Here is a 15,472-nt window from a genome sequence, read left to right as displayed (position 1 = left end):
TGAACTGCTGCAGATGCGGTAGGGTCGGCAACATCCCCCCCAATCCTTCATCCTTTACTTTTCCCCTCTGCACAGTGCATCATGGAGTGTAAATGAGGCGCAATGGAGGGGGCTTGGGCCTCGCGCAAGAACCTGTCAGAGCTGCAGCTCAGGCGCAGTCAGCTTGCCAAGTGCCAGGTTGTGCTAACTAAGCTACGAGGTGCGTCCAGTTCGGCTCCGCCGCTGGCTGGTGCACAGCGGCGGGACGGCGGCGGCGGCGGCGGACTGCGCCTTATCACCGCTTTCGGGCAGCTCGCCGTCATCGTTGCAACCGAGGGGGTTTCGCACCTCCCCGCCGCCACCGCCCGCTGTTCTGCTCCCCCCCACCGACGCCCTTCTTGTCCATCCCCCGCCCTTGAGCCAGGCCACGTGGGCGAGGCAGCCACCGCTGCTGTGCTTGCCGGCGCCTTTGTGCGGGTGAAGCAGAAGGGCGCCTACCACCTGCGCCGCATCACCGCGGCGCATCTCCAAGATGACGGCAGCCTGCCTGTCCTGGAGCTGGAGGTGAGGGGGCACTGCCTGCTCTGCGGCAGGCGCCTGCCTGCGTCGGCAGGCTGCCTCTGGGCGGGGTGGGAGCCGGAAGCCCACCGGCCGCACCGTTGCATTTCACCACATGCGCCTCCGCCGCTCGACCCGGCAGGGCGTGGACAAGCCCGTCAGGGGCGAGGATTGCTCGGACAGCAGCCCGTTTGTCGCGGGTGCTGACGCGCTGTACGAGGCCACGGGGCGCGCGGAGCTGCGGCGGCTGCAGCAGGAGCTGGCCGCGGCGGGCGGGCAGGTGGTGATCGACCGCGCCACCTCAGCCGCCGCCATCTGGCGCGTCAAGGTGGTGCTGGCCTGGGCGCCGAGGCTTGAGGAGTACCTGCAAGACATGGGCATCAGGTGGGTGGTGGCAGGCGTGTGTGGCTGGGGGTCGGGGGTGGGGACGGGAGTGGGCAGGTGCCCAGGCCAGACCTCGCAACACTCGTCAGCACTTCTTTCGCGCGCGGCGCGTGCAAGCCGTGCCGGCCAGGCTCACCGCGGCCTGCCCCCGCTCGCGCGGCAGCCGCCTGGCGGCGGACATGCAGGATGCGAGGATGCTGACTGCGCAGGCCAACAGCCTGGATCCTCCGCTGCGCCTGCCAGGTGAGCTGCGCAGGGGCCCCAGGGTTTTAAGTCGGGGGGGACGAGGGCCTTCGCGGCGTTGCTGTTTTGTGACTGCCGTGGTCTGGGCTGAGGCTGGTGAGTTGGCAATCTGCTTTTGCAGGCCAGCGCGACCCCCGCCAGCAGCCGCGGCAGCGGCAGCAGCAACACCATCAGGAGCCGGCCGCACATCAGCACGCGCCACCGCAGCGGCAGCAGAGCGGCCAGGCCCCGCCACTGCAGCCTCCTGTGCTGGACTCTGCTGAACTTGCTGGCCTGCTCGCCGCAGTGGTGCCTGGCTATCACCCCTCAGCCTGCTCTGCGCCACCACACCCGTCTGGATCTCTTGCCTCGATGCCCAGCCAGGCAGAAGCAGTTCCAGGCCCCATGCAGCCGCACCCAGCCCTGCTCAAGGTGCACCTGCCGCAGCGTCACCCAAGCGGCCTGCAGGCAGGCTATGCGCCCTCGCCGGGGGCGTCTCCTACGGCGGCCACCTCCCCGCCGATAGCCTTGGAGCAGGCGCCCAGCGACGGCAGGTTTGCGGAGCTGCTGGTGTTTGGGCTGCCCTCTGGCAGCACCCACGGCAGCCTGGCGACCTTCTTCAGAGGCTTCTACCCTTCTGTCCACTCGGCAAAGGTGTGGGCCCCGCTCGCCAGCCGGGGCGAGGTCTGCCGCCAGTGCGCCAGCGTGCGCTTCATGAGCAGGGAGGAGCGGGATGCGGCTGCCAGGGAGGTAAGCTGTGCGGCCGCCCGTGGTTGGGCTGCACACGCTGGTGGTGCCGTCTTGGAGCTGGCCGCCGTGCTGCCGCGCACATGGGATGCGTGTGCGGCTGCTGCCAACCTGCCCCGCAGATGAGCGGGCGCATTCTGGGCGGCAAGGCGATCACAGTGGCGCTGCCCGAGGCGGAGCAGCAGCCAGGGGCCGCTCCCGCTGCCGAGCAGCCCATGGGGCCCAGCCCGTCGGGGCTGCCGCCGACTTTCAAGCTGCATGTCAAGGGGATGCCTTCCGACGCCACCGCAGCAACACTGGCTGATTTGTTCAGGTAGGGTATGGGTGGCACACCATTGCCGCTCCCTTTCGTGCACAACGAATGGCAGCACCTGGATCCACACCCACCGACCCAATGTGCGTGAAATGAGCCGCCTCGCATGCCGCTTGTGCAGCCAGCAGTATTGTTCGGTGCTATGGGCAAGCCTGGTCCCCCAGCGCATGGCCGACGCGGGGCTGGTGGCTAGGGGTTTTGGCCTCGCTGTGCAGCGAGGTTTTGTGGGCTTTGGGCTGCGGTCAGAGCGGGATGCGGCGGTGCGCGAGGTGGGCACCCTGGGGGCGGGCATGCCGCCTTGCGGGAGGGCAGCAGGCACTCTGAACGCATGCATGCCCCATTGCCAGCTGCTTGCTGCGCTGGCTGTGCCCGTGTAGGCGTGAGTGCTGCATGCCTGCTCCACCTGCCCTGGCTCTGTGTGTGGCTGCAGATGCATGGGCGCAAGTGGTCTGGGTGCTCAATCGCAGTAGAGATGCCGTTGGGCGAGGCGCCGCCCCAGCCGTGCAGCGCGCCGGCGGACGGTTCCAGCGCAGAGCCGACGGCAGCGCAGCACCAGCCCTCGCAGGCCGTGGCGCAGCAGCAGGCACCGGCCGGGGATGTCTCTGCCCACGACGGCTTCCCGCTGTTTGTGGTGAATGTGGGGGACAGTATGAGCAGTCAGGAGCTGCTTCGCTACTTCAGGTGTGTGTGTGAAGGGGTGGGGGGCAGAAGCAATGCTCGGTTGCCACGTGCTCGGCGGCGGCTGTCGCCAGCCCAGCCTCGATCCAGCCTGCTGTGGCGGCTTGGCATGGGCCCAGCTCACCCTCAAAGCGTGCTGTGCCGCAGGGAGCGGTACTCCAGCGTGCAGTCTGCCAGCCTGGCAATGGCCTGCAAGGTGGGCGGGGCAGGCGTGCCCAAGGGCTACGGCACCGTGCGGTTTGGCAGCGACGCAGAGCGGCGCCGCGCCAGAGCGGAGATGGATGGGCACGTGCTGCCGGGTGGGTGGCGGCGGCGGCGGCGGCTGGGTGCGCGTGCACGGCAGCCGAGCCTTTTCCATCAGTTCTGTGCTGGGAAGTCTCATCACGCAGGCACAGCTGACCAGCTGCCCCGCTCAGCAGGCCGCCCGCATTGTGTGTTGGCTCCCCTCTGGCCCGTGCAGGCGGCCGCAAAATTGGGACGGGCCTGCCGCCAGGGACGACCAGCCCGCCGCCAGAGGCAACGAAGGGCAAGAAGCAACACAGGCAAAACGCAGCACAGGCTGCAGCTGACGCAGCTGTTGAGGGGGTGGCCGCGCCAGCGGGGCCAGCCGCGGGGCTGGGGCAGCACGCCCCGCACGCACCGCAGACAGACAGCAGTGCGCAGCAGCAGCCAGCGGCGGCAGCGGCAGCAGCGGCTGCCGCACCCCAGGAGCTGGGCTGGCCCGCCAACCTGCTTGCCAGGGGAGAGGGCAGGGGCGTGGTGGCGCAGGTGCACCCGCCAGCAGTGGTGCCTTTCTTCGCCGTGCCGCTGCCTGCCGCCATGTGCGGGGAGCAGTGGCGGCAGCAGCAGCCCCAGCTGCAGATCTTCCCCAGCGGCCTCTCCTCCACTGGCTATATTGCGCTGGGCCCTGGCGGCGCAGCGGCGACAGCCGGGGTGGCAGAGGCGCCCGGCGCGCCTCCCACCAGCAGCAGCGCCGGCGGAGGGGCCGCCGACCCCGCCGCCGCTGCTCCGCAGGTGGCGGCCGGCAGCAGCAGCCAGCACCGGGGCAGCGCCGTCGGCGGCGACGACGCGCCACAGCAGGGGAGCAGCAGGCGGCAAGAGGAGCGGAGGGCGCACAGCAGGCGGGAGCAGGAGCGCAGGGCGCACAGCCGGCGGGAGCAGGAGCGCAGGGGACACGGCAGGCGGAGCCGCAGCCCCGCTCGCAGCCAGCCCAAAGGCAGCGCCCGCCATTCAGGCCGCAGCCGTGCCGCCCAGAGGAGTCACAGCCGCAGCCAGGGCAGGCGTGGCCTGCGCGGCAGCCGCAGCCCCGCCAGCCGTGAGCAGCGGAGGCAGCAGAGCGGGGAGAGAGCCGCGGCGACCAGCGCCAAACGACGCCACAGCCGCAGCCGCAGCCCACAGCAGGCGTCACCCTTGCGGAAGCGCCCAGGCAGCGCCGGCCAGCGGGGCGAGCGGCGGCGCAGCACCAGCCCCGGCGGGCGCAGGGGCAAGGATGGCTGCAGCTCCGCTGGCGCGGACCGCAGGCGGCAGGCTGTGCCGCCATCCTGGAGAGGGAGGCGCACCCCGGATGCGGGGCAGACTCGCGAGGCGCGGCGCCGCAGCCCGGAACGGCGGCGCAGCCCGGAACCGGCCGGGGCGCGGCGCTGCAGCCCTGATCCACGCGGCAGGCACCCGCCCATCGCGGAGCCTGGCAGCAGCCGCCGCCGGACGCCCACGCCTGGCCCTGCGGGGTGGCCGCCTGGGCCGTCGCCGTCGCCGCCGCCCCCAGCGCCCCAGCTCATGCACACCGGCCACATGCCCCTGCCCCCATTCATGCACCTCGGACCGCTGACCCTGCCGCCGTTCCTGCACCTCGGCCCGCCGCCCCCGCCCGGCCTTGGCGGTGCCATTGGCTGGCATGAGCGGGAGCGCCTGCTTCATGGGCTGCCCCCGCCGCTGGATGAGGGCCCGCCCCGCGGCTTCTGCGGGGCTGTGCCAGCCGGGCTGGAGCGCCTGTTCTTGGATGCCTGTCACGAGCTGGCAGCGGAGCGGGGCCTGCCTGTGGAGGCGGCCGCCCTGCGGCGGCGCATGGATCTGCTGGGAAGGTGGGCGCCCGCTCGGAGTGGTGGGAGTGGTGGGGGTCGTTGCATGTGGAGCGTGCAGGCCGCAGCCGCTGCCTCGTGTCCCGCCTGCCGGCCTGCCGGCCCTCCTGCCTGCCCGCCTGCCCTGCCCGCCTCCTCTGCCTACCGGCCTGCCCACCGCTGGCGCGCGCAGGCGGCGCGACTGCCTGCAAGCCACTGGGTTCACCCTGCCCGACCTGGCGGTGGCGATGGCGCAGCGGGGCGCCGTGCGCCTGCGGGAGACGCCAGCCGCCGGCATGCTCATCACCGACTTGCTGTGAACCACACTCGCCTTGCTGTGACCGACACTTGCGTTGCTGTGACCGACGCTCCCCTGGCCACCGATTTGAACTGCTGCCCATGCTGTGCCGGCCAGCGACGCACGCCCTGCCCTGATGCGGTCCAGCAGCAGCCTTTTGGTGCAAGGCAGGCAGGGGCGCAGCAGGGACCAAAACCGTGGCATTAAATGGGAGTCGATGCCCCGCACCGCGAGGGCAATCACTTGGAGAGCCAGAATACACAGTGAGGCAACTTGTTGCAGCAGCGCGGGTGGGGCGGGCGTTCAGTCCAGCTGGGGCGGTGTGTGTGACACGCGGTGCAGCCAGAGGTTGGCCAGGGGCACGAGGCATGGGCGGCAGCCCACCCACGGCTCCACAGGCAGGCGGCCTTCAAACAGGCTGCAGGCGAGGGGCACGGGAGGGAAGCGGGCAGCAAAAATGAGGTGGAGCCGCCCAGCCATTTAAGGTTATACAGCTCATATTGACAACAGCAATCCAGGCCAGGCAGGGGCAGGCGCGCCAGGCATGCGGGTTGGCTCACCTGAGCGGCAGCAGCGTAAGGCTGCACAGCCCTTCTGACCACTCGAGCAGGCGAGGGAAGTCGTCCAGGCTCATTCCGTCCAGCCGCGCGGGAGCGCCCTGCACAATCTCCAGCACAGTCTGCGCATCGCTGAAGCCGCCGGCGCAGCTGCCACCACCATTCCCGGCTGCCGCGGCGGTTGCCCAGGCCCGCGATGCCGCCAGCGCCGCTTCTCGGAACGGCGGCTGCTGCGCGGCGAGCGGCTCCTGCCGCGCCTGCTCCTCTCCTCCAGCATCCTCGGCCGCCTCCAGCTTAACGCCTCCCGCCTGAGAGCCGCCCGCCACAGGCTGCTCCTCCGCTGCTGGCCTGGCGGCGGCTGGGGGCATGCTCTGCCAGGCGGTCTCAGCCAGGGCCCAAGCCTCCTGCAGCTCCGGCACCAGAGAGAACAGGCCCAGCTGCTGCGCAGCCAGCCTGCGGGCACGCGGTGGGGCAGCAAGCAGTACGGCAAGTCAGCCGGTCCAATCTATAGCGTGCTATGTGTGTCGTGCGGGCTGCACTGCTCAAGCCAGCAGGAAGGGGCCTGCAGCGCCTCCCGCACCTGACTATGGCTGCCGCACAGTACAGCTGCCCCACTGCGGCCAAGTGCTGCTGCACCTCTGGCCGCTGCTCCAGCCCAGGCCAGCTGCCCGCGACGCTGGCATCCGCCCACACCGCCACAGAGGCCTGCAGCAGGTGCGCCGCGGCCTGCAGGCAGGGGCATCAGCGGCAGGTTGGGCCGGCTTACGCCAGCACACGGTGCAGCCCTGCACTACCATGCAAACAAGGCAAACAAGTCTAGCAACCCAGCTAGCAAAACGCAGATGCTCCAGCAAGCTTCCAACCTGCAGCAGCCGAGCCCATACGACTGCATACTCTGTCGCTGCCTCCTCGCCCGGCGCCACATGGGCGCCAGCTGGCCCAAGGGACGGCCCTGCTGCAGCCCAGCCAGGCTGCTGTGGCGCTGCCGCAGGCGCAGGCTCAGCTGGACGGCTGCCGCCTTCCAGGCTGCTGCGAGCAGACAGCGGGCGCAGCACAGTCAACACCGCCGCAGGCTTGCCGCCGCTGCCGTCATTGCTGATGCCGTTCTGAGGAGAATCCGGCTGATCCTGCTCCGGCGGTTGCCGAGGCGAAGCTGAAGATAGCCCTGGCTTGCCGCCGTCGTCAGCAGGCGTGCTGCCAGCGCCCTGCGCATGCAGCGCCGCTGCGGTGGTCTCCAACACAAGTCCGTCGCTGCTCATCCTGCCACCTGGCGGGCCAGCTTCCACGGCAGCCTCCTCTGCAAGCTGCTGCTCCCTGGGCTGCTGGTCCAGGCTAGCAAAACCTGCTTCCGCACCCATGAAATCAGCAAAGCCGCCGTCCTCGTCGTCATCCCACCCGCCGGCCGCTGCTGCTGCCACCGCAGTGGCTGCTGCTGCAGTGGCTGCTGCTGGGGCTGCTGCCACCACCCCTGCCAAGGGCAGCTCGGATTGCCCTTCGGCCTGCTGCTCTTCCTGCTCCCATGCCTGCTGCTCCTCCCATGCCTGATGCTGCACCTGGTCAGCCACTGCTGCAACACCGCCAGCCCCAGTCGCCGGCTCTGCCACCAGCTCAAGCGGCGCATCCTCCACACCCTCATCTCCAAACAGGTCCAGAGGCAGCGCCATTCCCGGCTGCACCCCCGAGGGAGGCGGCGGTGGAGAGGGCGGTGGTGCTTCCAAGCTGCTGCTAGCTTGCGCGCCATCGTCCCAACTGGCTTGCGCACCCACAGAAGGAGCAGCCTCGAGCTGCGCTTCCTGCGGTGCATCTCTAACTGAAGCTTCCTCTGGAGCGGCTGCAAAGTCACCAAAACCGGCATCCTCCTCCTCCTCCTCCTCCCAGCTGCCTGCCCCTGTCGGCTCAGCTGCATGCTCTGGCGGCGCCCGCACAAAGCGGTCGGCATAATCCACACCCAACACCCTGCCTGCTGGGTCGGTGAGTGTGCTGGGCGGGTGCTGCTGCTGATGAGGCGGCGACGCCGGCTGCTGCTGCTCCAGCTGACTGGCTGGCGCTGCGGCCGGCTGCTCTGCGTGCTCAGCCTCTGCTGCGAGCATGGCTGGTGCTGGTGCTGGTGCTTCCAATGTTGGCACCAGCTCAAGCGGCACATCCTCCACACCCTCATCTCCAAACAGATCCAGAGGCAGCACCGTGCCCGGCTGCACCCCCGCAGGAGGCAGCGGCGGTGCAGGCACTGCTGCTGCCACACCGCCCTCCTCGCTGCTTGCCGGCTCTGCTGTTGGGCCGGCTGCAGGTGCCGGCTCGGGCAGCTGTGCCGCTGGTTGCTGGGAAGCCACCGGCTGGGCCTCGCCCTCAGCCCCCACAAAGTCATCAAAGCCGCCATCCTCGCCCTCATCCCAGCCTCCTGCCACTGCAGCTGCTGCCGCTGCTGGTGCCGCCACGGGCATGCCACCAGCCACAGCTGGCCCATGCGACGCAGCTGCTGCTGGCGCCGGCTCTGCTGTGGATTCCCATGCTGGCGGCAGAGCGCCTGGCGGCGCCCGCAAAAAGCGGTCGGCATAATCCACAGCCAACAGCCTGCCCGCTGGGTCGGTGAGTGTGGTGGGCAGGTGGTGCTGCTGCGGAGGCGGCGGCGGGCCGTGCGCCTGCTGCTGATGCTGCTGCCGTGTGTGCGCCAGTGCGCCTGCTGCAGAGCTCGGGGCTGGTGCTGCAAGCGCTGCTGCCGCCAGCTCAAGCGGCGCATCCTCCACACCCTCATCTCCAAACAGATCCAGAGGCAGCGGCGCATTGCGCTGCACCCCCGCGGGCGCCGGCGGTGCCGGCTGCTGCTCCGCCGCCGGCGCAAAGCCTCCGCCCTCAAACTCTCCAAACTCATCTTCCTGCTGCTGCTGCTGCTGCTGCGCCGCCACCTGCTGCTGCTGCCGCTCCTCCGCCTCCAGCTGATCTGCCACCCCGGGAGCGGCTGCGTGCAGGAAGCTGCGGAAGCGCTGCAGGACGGGCGAGGCGGCGTCTGCGGCATGGGAGGGGCGTTCGAAGGGGGCAGCTGGAGTGAATGCAAGCAACTCTGGCTGGCAGGGCAGCCCTGGGGCAGGCTGCTGGGCTGCAGGCCACGTGAGGCGCACTCCCAACCCGCACCTGTGCTGGACCGTCTGCTGGGCAGGCGGCGAGGGGAGCCAGGCGGCGGCGCCGCTGCGGGCGCCGCTGCCGCTGCCCCTGGGGCCGCGGGCGCCACAAATGGCGAGGCTGGCGCCGCCCGTGGTGCTGCTGGCAGCACAGAGGCAGCCGCTGGGTGTGTGTGTGCAAACGAGGGCATGGGAGGCGGCGCCGGCGGTGCAGCAGCTGCCGCAAAGTCTCCAAACTCATCCTCCTCTTCACCTAGCGCTGCTGCTGGTGCTGGTGCTGCTGCCGCTGCTGGCATGGCATGCCCGTTGGCGCCGCTGTGCACAGGGACGGGAGGGTGACCCGCGGCGGGAGGGTGAGCCGCGAAGGCTGGTGCTGGCCCTTCCTCCGCTCCTGCCGGTGGCGGCATGCCCGGCAGCAGCGGCCGCAGCCTGTGCCGCTCCGTCTCCCGGAACGCGCCGTTGCTGCGCAGCTGCACGCAGTAGCTGGGGGGCTGGATGGAGACGTCGACAGAAACGACCTGCAGGCCCGCGGCAGAGGCAGCAGCTGAGCACACCCACGGAGGGGCGGGGGGGGGGGCAGAGGCAGCATGCCTCAACACCACCATGGCCTTGGCTGGCCGTGGAGGGCACACCTTGGCTTCCACCCATGACCCCGTCCGCCCATCCAGGTACCAGACGGCGTCAAGCTTTCTCAGGGCTCCGCGGCTGCCGGCGGCAGCAGGCGGCGCCGCCGCCCGTGCAGGCGCCGCTGCTGGCAGGCTCTGGTGCTGCGGGGCGGCTGATCCATTGGCTGGCACGGTCGCAAAATCGCCCCACTCCTCCTCCTCCTCTGGATCCCCTCCTCCAAACAGGTTGCTAGCCAGGGGTTGGCGGGTGCCCTCCTTGCCGGCTCCCAACGACGGGATAGGAACCTCAGGAGTCAATGGGGCAGCGGGAGGAGGATTTCCATACTGCCCAGGAGCAGCTTGGAAGTCATCGAAGTCGTCGTCGCCAGTGGCCAACATAAGGTCGGTGGTGCCCCCCGCAGGGCGGCAGTCGCCATGAAACAGCTGCAGCAAGGCTGGAGGACTGCTGACGAGGTGGGCGCCACTTCAGCAGCGCACCACCGCCACCTCCGGCCAGGCAGGTGGTCCCTCTGCTTGTCTGCTCTCTCCCCTGTTTGTGTCAGATGCTGGCTGGTCAGTTGCTATGTTACAAAATGATGCAAAATGCATGAATGAGTGCAATGTTGTTGCTGAGGGAGGTTTCTCGGCAGACCGCCCGCTCCCTGCTGCCACCGACGTGGGCAGGGGGCGCGGGCGGCACGATGCCGGATGAATGGCAGGAGGCAGCGCCAGGGGGGCACTGCGTCAAGGGGCCAAAATGGCAGCTCCACCGGACGGGCGGGCGGGCGGGCAGGCCGAGCAGAGGCAGATACAGCTCGGGCACCGCGCCGCCGAAATGAAATGTTGGTACAAGGGTAGGGGCAGGGCGATGAAATGCCACAAAACACTTCTGCTGGAGGAATGTTGCACAATCCGGGGGATGAGGTAGGGGGAGCGCCGGTAAGGGTACAAAACCTCGGCCCCGCGTGCGGCGCGCAGGCCGCCGCGAGGCGTGCAAGCCAAGGGGAGTTGTTGAGCGATGCATTGCTGTGCTGTGTGCTGACAGGGGACGGAAGTGTGTGAATGCAGGATGGGGCACAAAAGGGGAGGGGGAGGACGTGCAGAGGTGGAAAACGTCAGCGCGTGCCGCAGGGGGGCCGGCGGCGGTGCAAAAGGCGGACAAGTTGGGATTAAAGCTGATGAAAAGGAAAGGGGAGGGAGCGGCAGTGCCGATCGTTTGTTGAGGTAAAATATAATTCGTTGTATGCAAACGCTGCCTTTGCTGGCAGCGTATTCTCGGGGAAGGGGATGCAGGAAAAAGGGTGGGCAGGTCTGTGTGTGTGTGTGGGGGGGGTAAGGGCAGGGCAGGTTCAAGGGGGAACGCTCACCAAAAAGAGACTGGATCAGCTCTGATCAAAGGCGCTCGCACGAGATGTCATGCTTTGAGGGAAGGGAAGGGGGCCAGGCGGCTGGCCACCAGCCAGTCAGCCGCGCAGGCATGCAAGCAGGCAGCCGCCGGGCGGGCTGCCCGGCAGCGGCCAGAGAGGGGCGCCGGCTGCAAGGGGTATTGGGGGCCGGCGCGGGTGCATCTGGGGCCGGCAGGGCGCGGGCCTCAGGGAACCGCCAGCCCTGCCAGCCGCGCAGGCTCAGGCCGCCACCAGCTCGCACTTGGCGGCGCCATAGGCGGCGGTCGCCGCCGCCTCCGCCGTCATCACCGCCGCCTGCACCGCGGCCGAGGCGGCGCCGCTGGCGGCCGCCGCCGCCGCCTCGCCCGTCTCCATGCAGTCCAGCACGCTGAGCAGGGAGAGGAGGGGGTCGGAGGCGTGGGGCGCGCGGCCGCCGTGCGGCAGCGGGGAGCCTTCCCGCGAGGCGGCGGCGGCCACGGTGGCGGCCACGGCGGCGGCGGAGGCGCGGCGCGGCCGCTTGGGGCGGGCGGCCGCGGTGAAGGAGGAGTCGTCGTCGGAGGTCAGGTACTCGTCATCCTCCTCCACCCAGTCGCGGTACCTGCAGTATCAAGCGGTACCAACGGCGCCAGCGTCAGACACGGCGGGATGGCAGGCCAAGCTTGGTGGGCAGTAGGCAGCGGCGGGCGCTGCGGCGCCAGAGCTACAGAGCCCGAGGCAGTGGCAGCAGTGGCAGCCAGCGGCAGCAGCGGCGGCGGCAGCGGCGGGGCACCTTGCAAAGGGCCTGCGGGCGCCGTAAGCCGAGGATGCGGTGGGCGAGTCGCGGCGCTTGAAGCCCTTGTGCCCGCTGCAGAAGCCCTGGTGTCCCGCCGCCTTAGTGCAGGTGGTGGTGCGGCGGCACACAGAGGCGCCGGCCGCGGCGCGCCGCTTGGTGTGCAGCGGCAACAGCCCGCGCCCGCCGGCGGCGGCGGGGCCCGAGGCGGCGGCGGGGCCCTCGCCCTTGGGGTGCAGCAGCAGCGGCAGCGAGGCAAAGGGGGGGGCGGAGGGCTCGGGGGCCGCGGGGCGGCGGGGCGGCGCGCCGGGGGCGGCGCCCGCGGCACGCAGCTCGATGCGCTGCGCAGCGGCGGGGAGGGGGCGGGGGGCGGAGCAAGGGACGATCAGCGCCTGCAGCGGGTGCCTCCACACCTTGGTGCAAACAAGCAAGCCACACACCCACAGCGCGCAGTGCATGCACCCCCCTAAGCGCACGCGCTGCTGCGCACGGCGGCGGGCCCGCTGCCTGCCATGCATGCGCCACACCCCCGCCCTTCCGCCCTCACCGGCGGCTGGCTATCTGCGTCGCGGAAGAACAGCAGGGTGTCTCCCTCGCGGGCGCTGCGGTTGGCCAGCATGCCCGCCAGCCCCTCCAGCAGGTATCCCCGCCTGCCCGCCACATTGGTCCACGCCAGCAGCGTGGGGAAGTGCCAGCGCGCGCTCTCGTCCACCGCGGCCAGCGTGAGGCGGTCGGTGGTGGGGGCGGCGCCCACGCCGGCCTCCACCGCAGGCACAGGCATCACCACGCGGCGGCTGGTGAGGTCGTAGGCGGTGAGCACCTTGGTCAGGCGCAGGCCAGAGGGGATGTGGGCAATCGGGTGCAGGCCCGCAGGCAGCGCCGCCAAAGCGGCGGCGCCGCACTCTGCGGTGCTGGCTGCGGCGGCGCGGCCGCGCGGCGTGCCCAGCCGCGTCGCCGCCTCCTCGCCGCTGCTGTTGCTGGCGGCGGCGCCGCCCCGCGCGCTGCCCTCGCTGGCCCCCGGCTGCGCGGCTGCGCGGCTGGCCGCCGCCTGCTGCCGCGCGGCCGCCGCGGCGGCCGCCTTGGGCCCCGAACAGAAGCCGGGGTGTCCCGCAGCCTTGGTGCAGTCCGGGGAGCGGATGCAGCGCCCTCTGGCGCCCTCCACCAGCGGCACGGCGGCGGTGGAGCCGGGGGGAGGTGCCGCCAGGGCGGCCCCCCCATACTTGGGTGTGACGGTTGCCTGCCGCACCTCCTCGCTGTTGGCCTCCACCACCAGATCGCCTGCGGGGAGGGGACAGCAGGGGGTGGGGGTGGGGTGGGGCAGTGCGAGGTGGGCGGGGCAGGGGTGGAACAGCACAAGGCAGGGCAGGGATCAAGCGGCGGCAGCAAAAAACAAAACAGGCGGCACAGCAGGCAGCAGTGCGGGCGGCTCTATACTCCAGCGCCTGGCCCTGCAGGGCCCACGCCCCACCACGCCTCCCTCCCTCCCTCCCTCCACCCGCCCAGCCCAGCCCCTCACCGTTTTCGTCTGAGCAGATGCCGACCGCGTCGCCAACCCCCACGCCGTGCGCCTTGAGGAACGCGCCCGCCTGCTCCAGCACAAACACGCGGCGGTGCTCGGTGCCGTTGGCCCACGACTTGATCATGAACTCGTACTGCCGCCCTGCAGCAGTACAGCACGCCCCGCCAGGCAGCCAGTCAGCCCGGTGCAGCGGGCGGCAGGAGGTGCACGTGTGTCCGGGCCAAGCAGAGGCCCCCCAGACGGGACCGCAGAGGGCCGGGGCACGCAGTGTGATGGCGCGCCGGGCAGCGGCGCGGCCACCAGGCCTGCCAGGCAGGGAGCCAGCGGCCCGGCGCCCGCCTCACCGTAGCAATCCTTGACCGCCAGCGCATAGTGGCGGTATCCCAGCACAAACGACAGGTTGGACTCCACTGCAGGCGGCGGCGGCAGCGGCGCCAGCATGCCGAGTCAGGCTCCAGCATGGCGCACCGCCAGGCAGGGTCGGCAGAGCAGGCGCGGCGGGGCCGCAAGGCAAGGGTGGCATGCGGAGCAGTAGTGATGGAGGCAGGGGCGGCACCCACCTGCCACCCGCGGTAGGATGATGCGGCCGGAGGAGGCGTCGCTGTTGGTCAGCTGCTTGGAAACCAGCACGCAGCGGCGGCGCGGCAGCGGCGCCAGCCGCAGCGCGGCCGCCTGCGACGCGCGCGGGCTGCTGCCCTTGGCGGCCGGCTTGCGGGGAGCAGCGGCGTGGTCGGGCGTTGGCGCATGCGCGGCGGCGGTGGTTGCGGTGCCGGCAACCTGCAAGCAGCACGCAGCCGAAAGGTGTCTTCAACCCAATGCAGCATGCATGTGTTGCACACAGGGAATGAACTTTGGGGCCACCAAACAGGGTGGCCCCAAACCCCATGCCGTTTGAATCCTGCCTGCTCAATGGGCATGCATTCAAGCCAGGCGGCACACGGCTGCCCTGCGAGCCGCGATGGCTGGTGCATTGCCCCTTGCAGACCGGGTGGAGGCCCATGCACGCAGGCAGAGGCCCAATGCATGGCTTCCCTCAGCACCCACCATGATGGCTTTCGATGCCCTATCGAAGGCAGTGGAGTGCTGCGCGGCCAGGACCGCCACCCCATCCAAGGAATGGCTGTCCTCGCTCAATGCCGCAGCCAAGGAGGCCTCCTCCCCAGCCCGAGGGGTCTGGGTGGCCAACCGCGGCGTAGTCCCCCTGCTCGCTGGCACATTGACCGTCATATCTTCGTCTTCCGAGCCCGAGCCGCATAGCGAGGTGGTTACGGCGGCGTGCGACGCCTGATGGTGCGCGGCAGCGCCTAGGTCCACCTTGGGCGGAACGGATGGCGGGAGCCGCAAAGGCGGGCCCGTGGGGCCTCCATGCGCGATCTGAAACATATATGGTTGTGTGCACAGCTCCTGATCACACCTGCAGGAGGTCATTGGCAGTGGGACGCGTTGCAGGCGGTTCACATTCACGCTAGCTGGGCCCCGCCGCACATGCAATGCCCCCAACAGGCTGCTCCCAGCACCAAGCAGGCGGCAGCGGGGTGCCGGGGGGCCTGCAGCGGGTGGGTGGTTTAGCTCACCTCCGCAGACAGCCCACGGGGGAAGCTGAGCCGTGTGAGAGCGGGGATGGGAGTAGGAAGAAACACAAAAACAGGTGATCAGGCCAAGAAGGACGGGAGGATGCCTGATGAGCGTGGGGCTGACAAGGGAGATAAAGCCAAATCATGGCACAGGTAGCCCGCACATTGGTTCATTTGGATTGCTGTCCCCGCAGCATGCATGCGTACAAAGGCCTCCAAAAGCTGCGATCTTGGCTGCGGTGTGACGGTCTGAAGTGCCCGCCGCCCCGCCCTTGCCCCCCGCCCCACGTTGCCGTGCGGCAGCTCCAGGCACTTGAAGCTTCCCACAAGCACATCTGGGCATGACAAGGGCATACAGCCAGGAAAGGTGGGCCAATTGTAACTGGCAGTGCAATGGGATCCCGCGACGGAAGGCCAACAGGCGCTCCCGCCTCTTGTGCCTCCCATTGCTCGCACAACCAGGCAACCTGCCGGGCCTGCACCGCTCAAAATGCCCCCTGGCGCCACAAGGGTCGGGCATGGTGTTACATGGCAGGCTTCTGAAGGCACGGTCCTGAGAGAAAACAGGGGAAAACGGAGGCGGGGTGGGGAGGGCGTGCGGGGCCTGCGCCCTGCGCTGGGGGCCGCCGCTGCTGGAATCAAATGGATGCGCACACCCGGGGGCCGCGCTCCCAGCACACCAGAAGGCGGGGTGGGGGTGGGTGCAAACAG

General features: G+C 70.1%; 3 protein-coding genes across 3 annotated transcripts; 1 reads left to right on the top strand and 2 right to left on the bottom strand.

The window, feature by feature from the left end:
- Positions 1-102: 102 nt before the first annotated feature.
- Positions 103-4,533, top strand: CHLNCDRAFT_142161 (hypothetical protein; the record flags this gene model as incomplete). Its single annotated transcript, XM_005850283.1, has 11 exons — positions 103-199; positions 404-543; positions 680-921; positions 1,085-1,164; positions 1,451-1,893; positions 2,013-2,203; positions 2,325-2,472; positions 2,634-2,884; positions 3,029-3,180; positions 3,342-3,895; positions 4,402-4,533. 11 exons carry the CDS (start codon positions 103-105, stop codon positions 4,531-4,533), a joined length of 2,430 nt encoding a protein of 809 aa, XP_005850345.1.
- Positions 4,534-5,539: 1,006 nt separating this feature from the next.
- CHLNCDRAFT_142159 (hypothetical protein) lies at positions 5,540-9,913 on the bottom strand (the record flags this gene model as incomplete). Its single annotated transcript, XM_005850035.1, has 6 exons — positions 5,540-5,654; positions 5,797-6,246; positions 6,374-6,519; positions 6,657-8,797; positions 8,923-9,427; positions 9,542-9,913. 6 exons carry the CDS (start codon positions 9,911-9,913, stop codon positions 5,540-5,542), a joined length of 3,729 nt encoding a protein of 1,242 aa, XP_005850097.1.
- A 1,226-nt stretch (positions 9,914-11,139) lies between these two features.
- On the bottom strand, positions 11,140-14,187 carry CHLNCDRAFT_142158 (hypothetical protein; the record flags this gene model as incomplete). The annotated part of the gene is made up of 7 exons (XM_005850034.1): positions 11,140-11,497; positions 11,669-12,009; positions 12,216-12,946; positions 13,185-13,328; positions 13,532-13,597; positions 13,748-13,964; positions 14,173-14,187. 7 exons carry the CDS (start codon positions 14,185-14,187, stop codon positions 11,140-11,142), a joined length of 1,872 nt encoding a protein of 623 aa, XP_005850096.1.
- Positions 14,188-15,472: the final 1,285 nt, after the last annotated feature.

The sequence above is a fragment of the Chlorella variabilis genome (assembly GCF_000147415.1).
Source record: "Chlorella variabilis unplaced genomic scaffold CHLNCscaffold_4, whole genome shotgun sequence".
NCBI lineage: Eukaryota > Viridiplantae > Chlorophyta > Trebouxiophyceae > Chlorellales > Chlorellaceae > Chlorella > Chlorella variabilis.
Note: the sequence above shows the minus strand (reverse complement) of the source record. Positions and strands in the feature narration are given on the sequence as shown.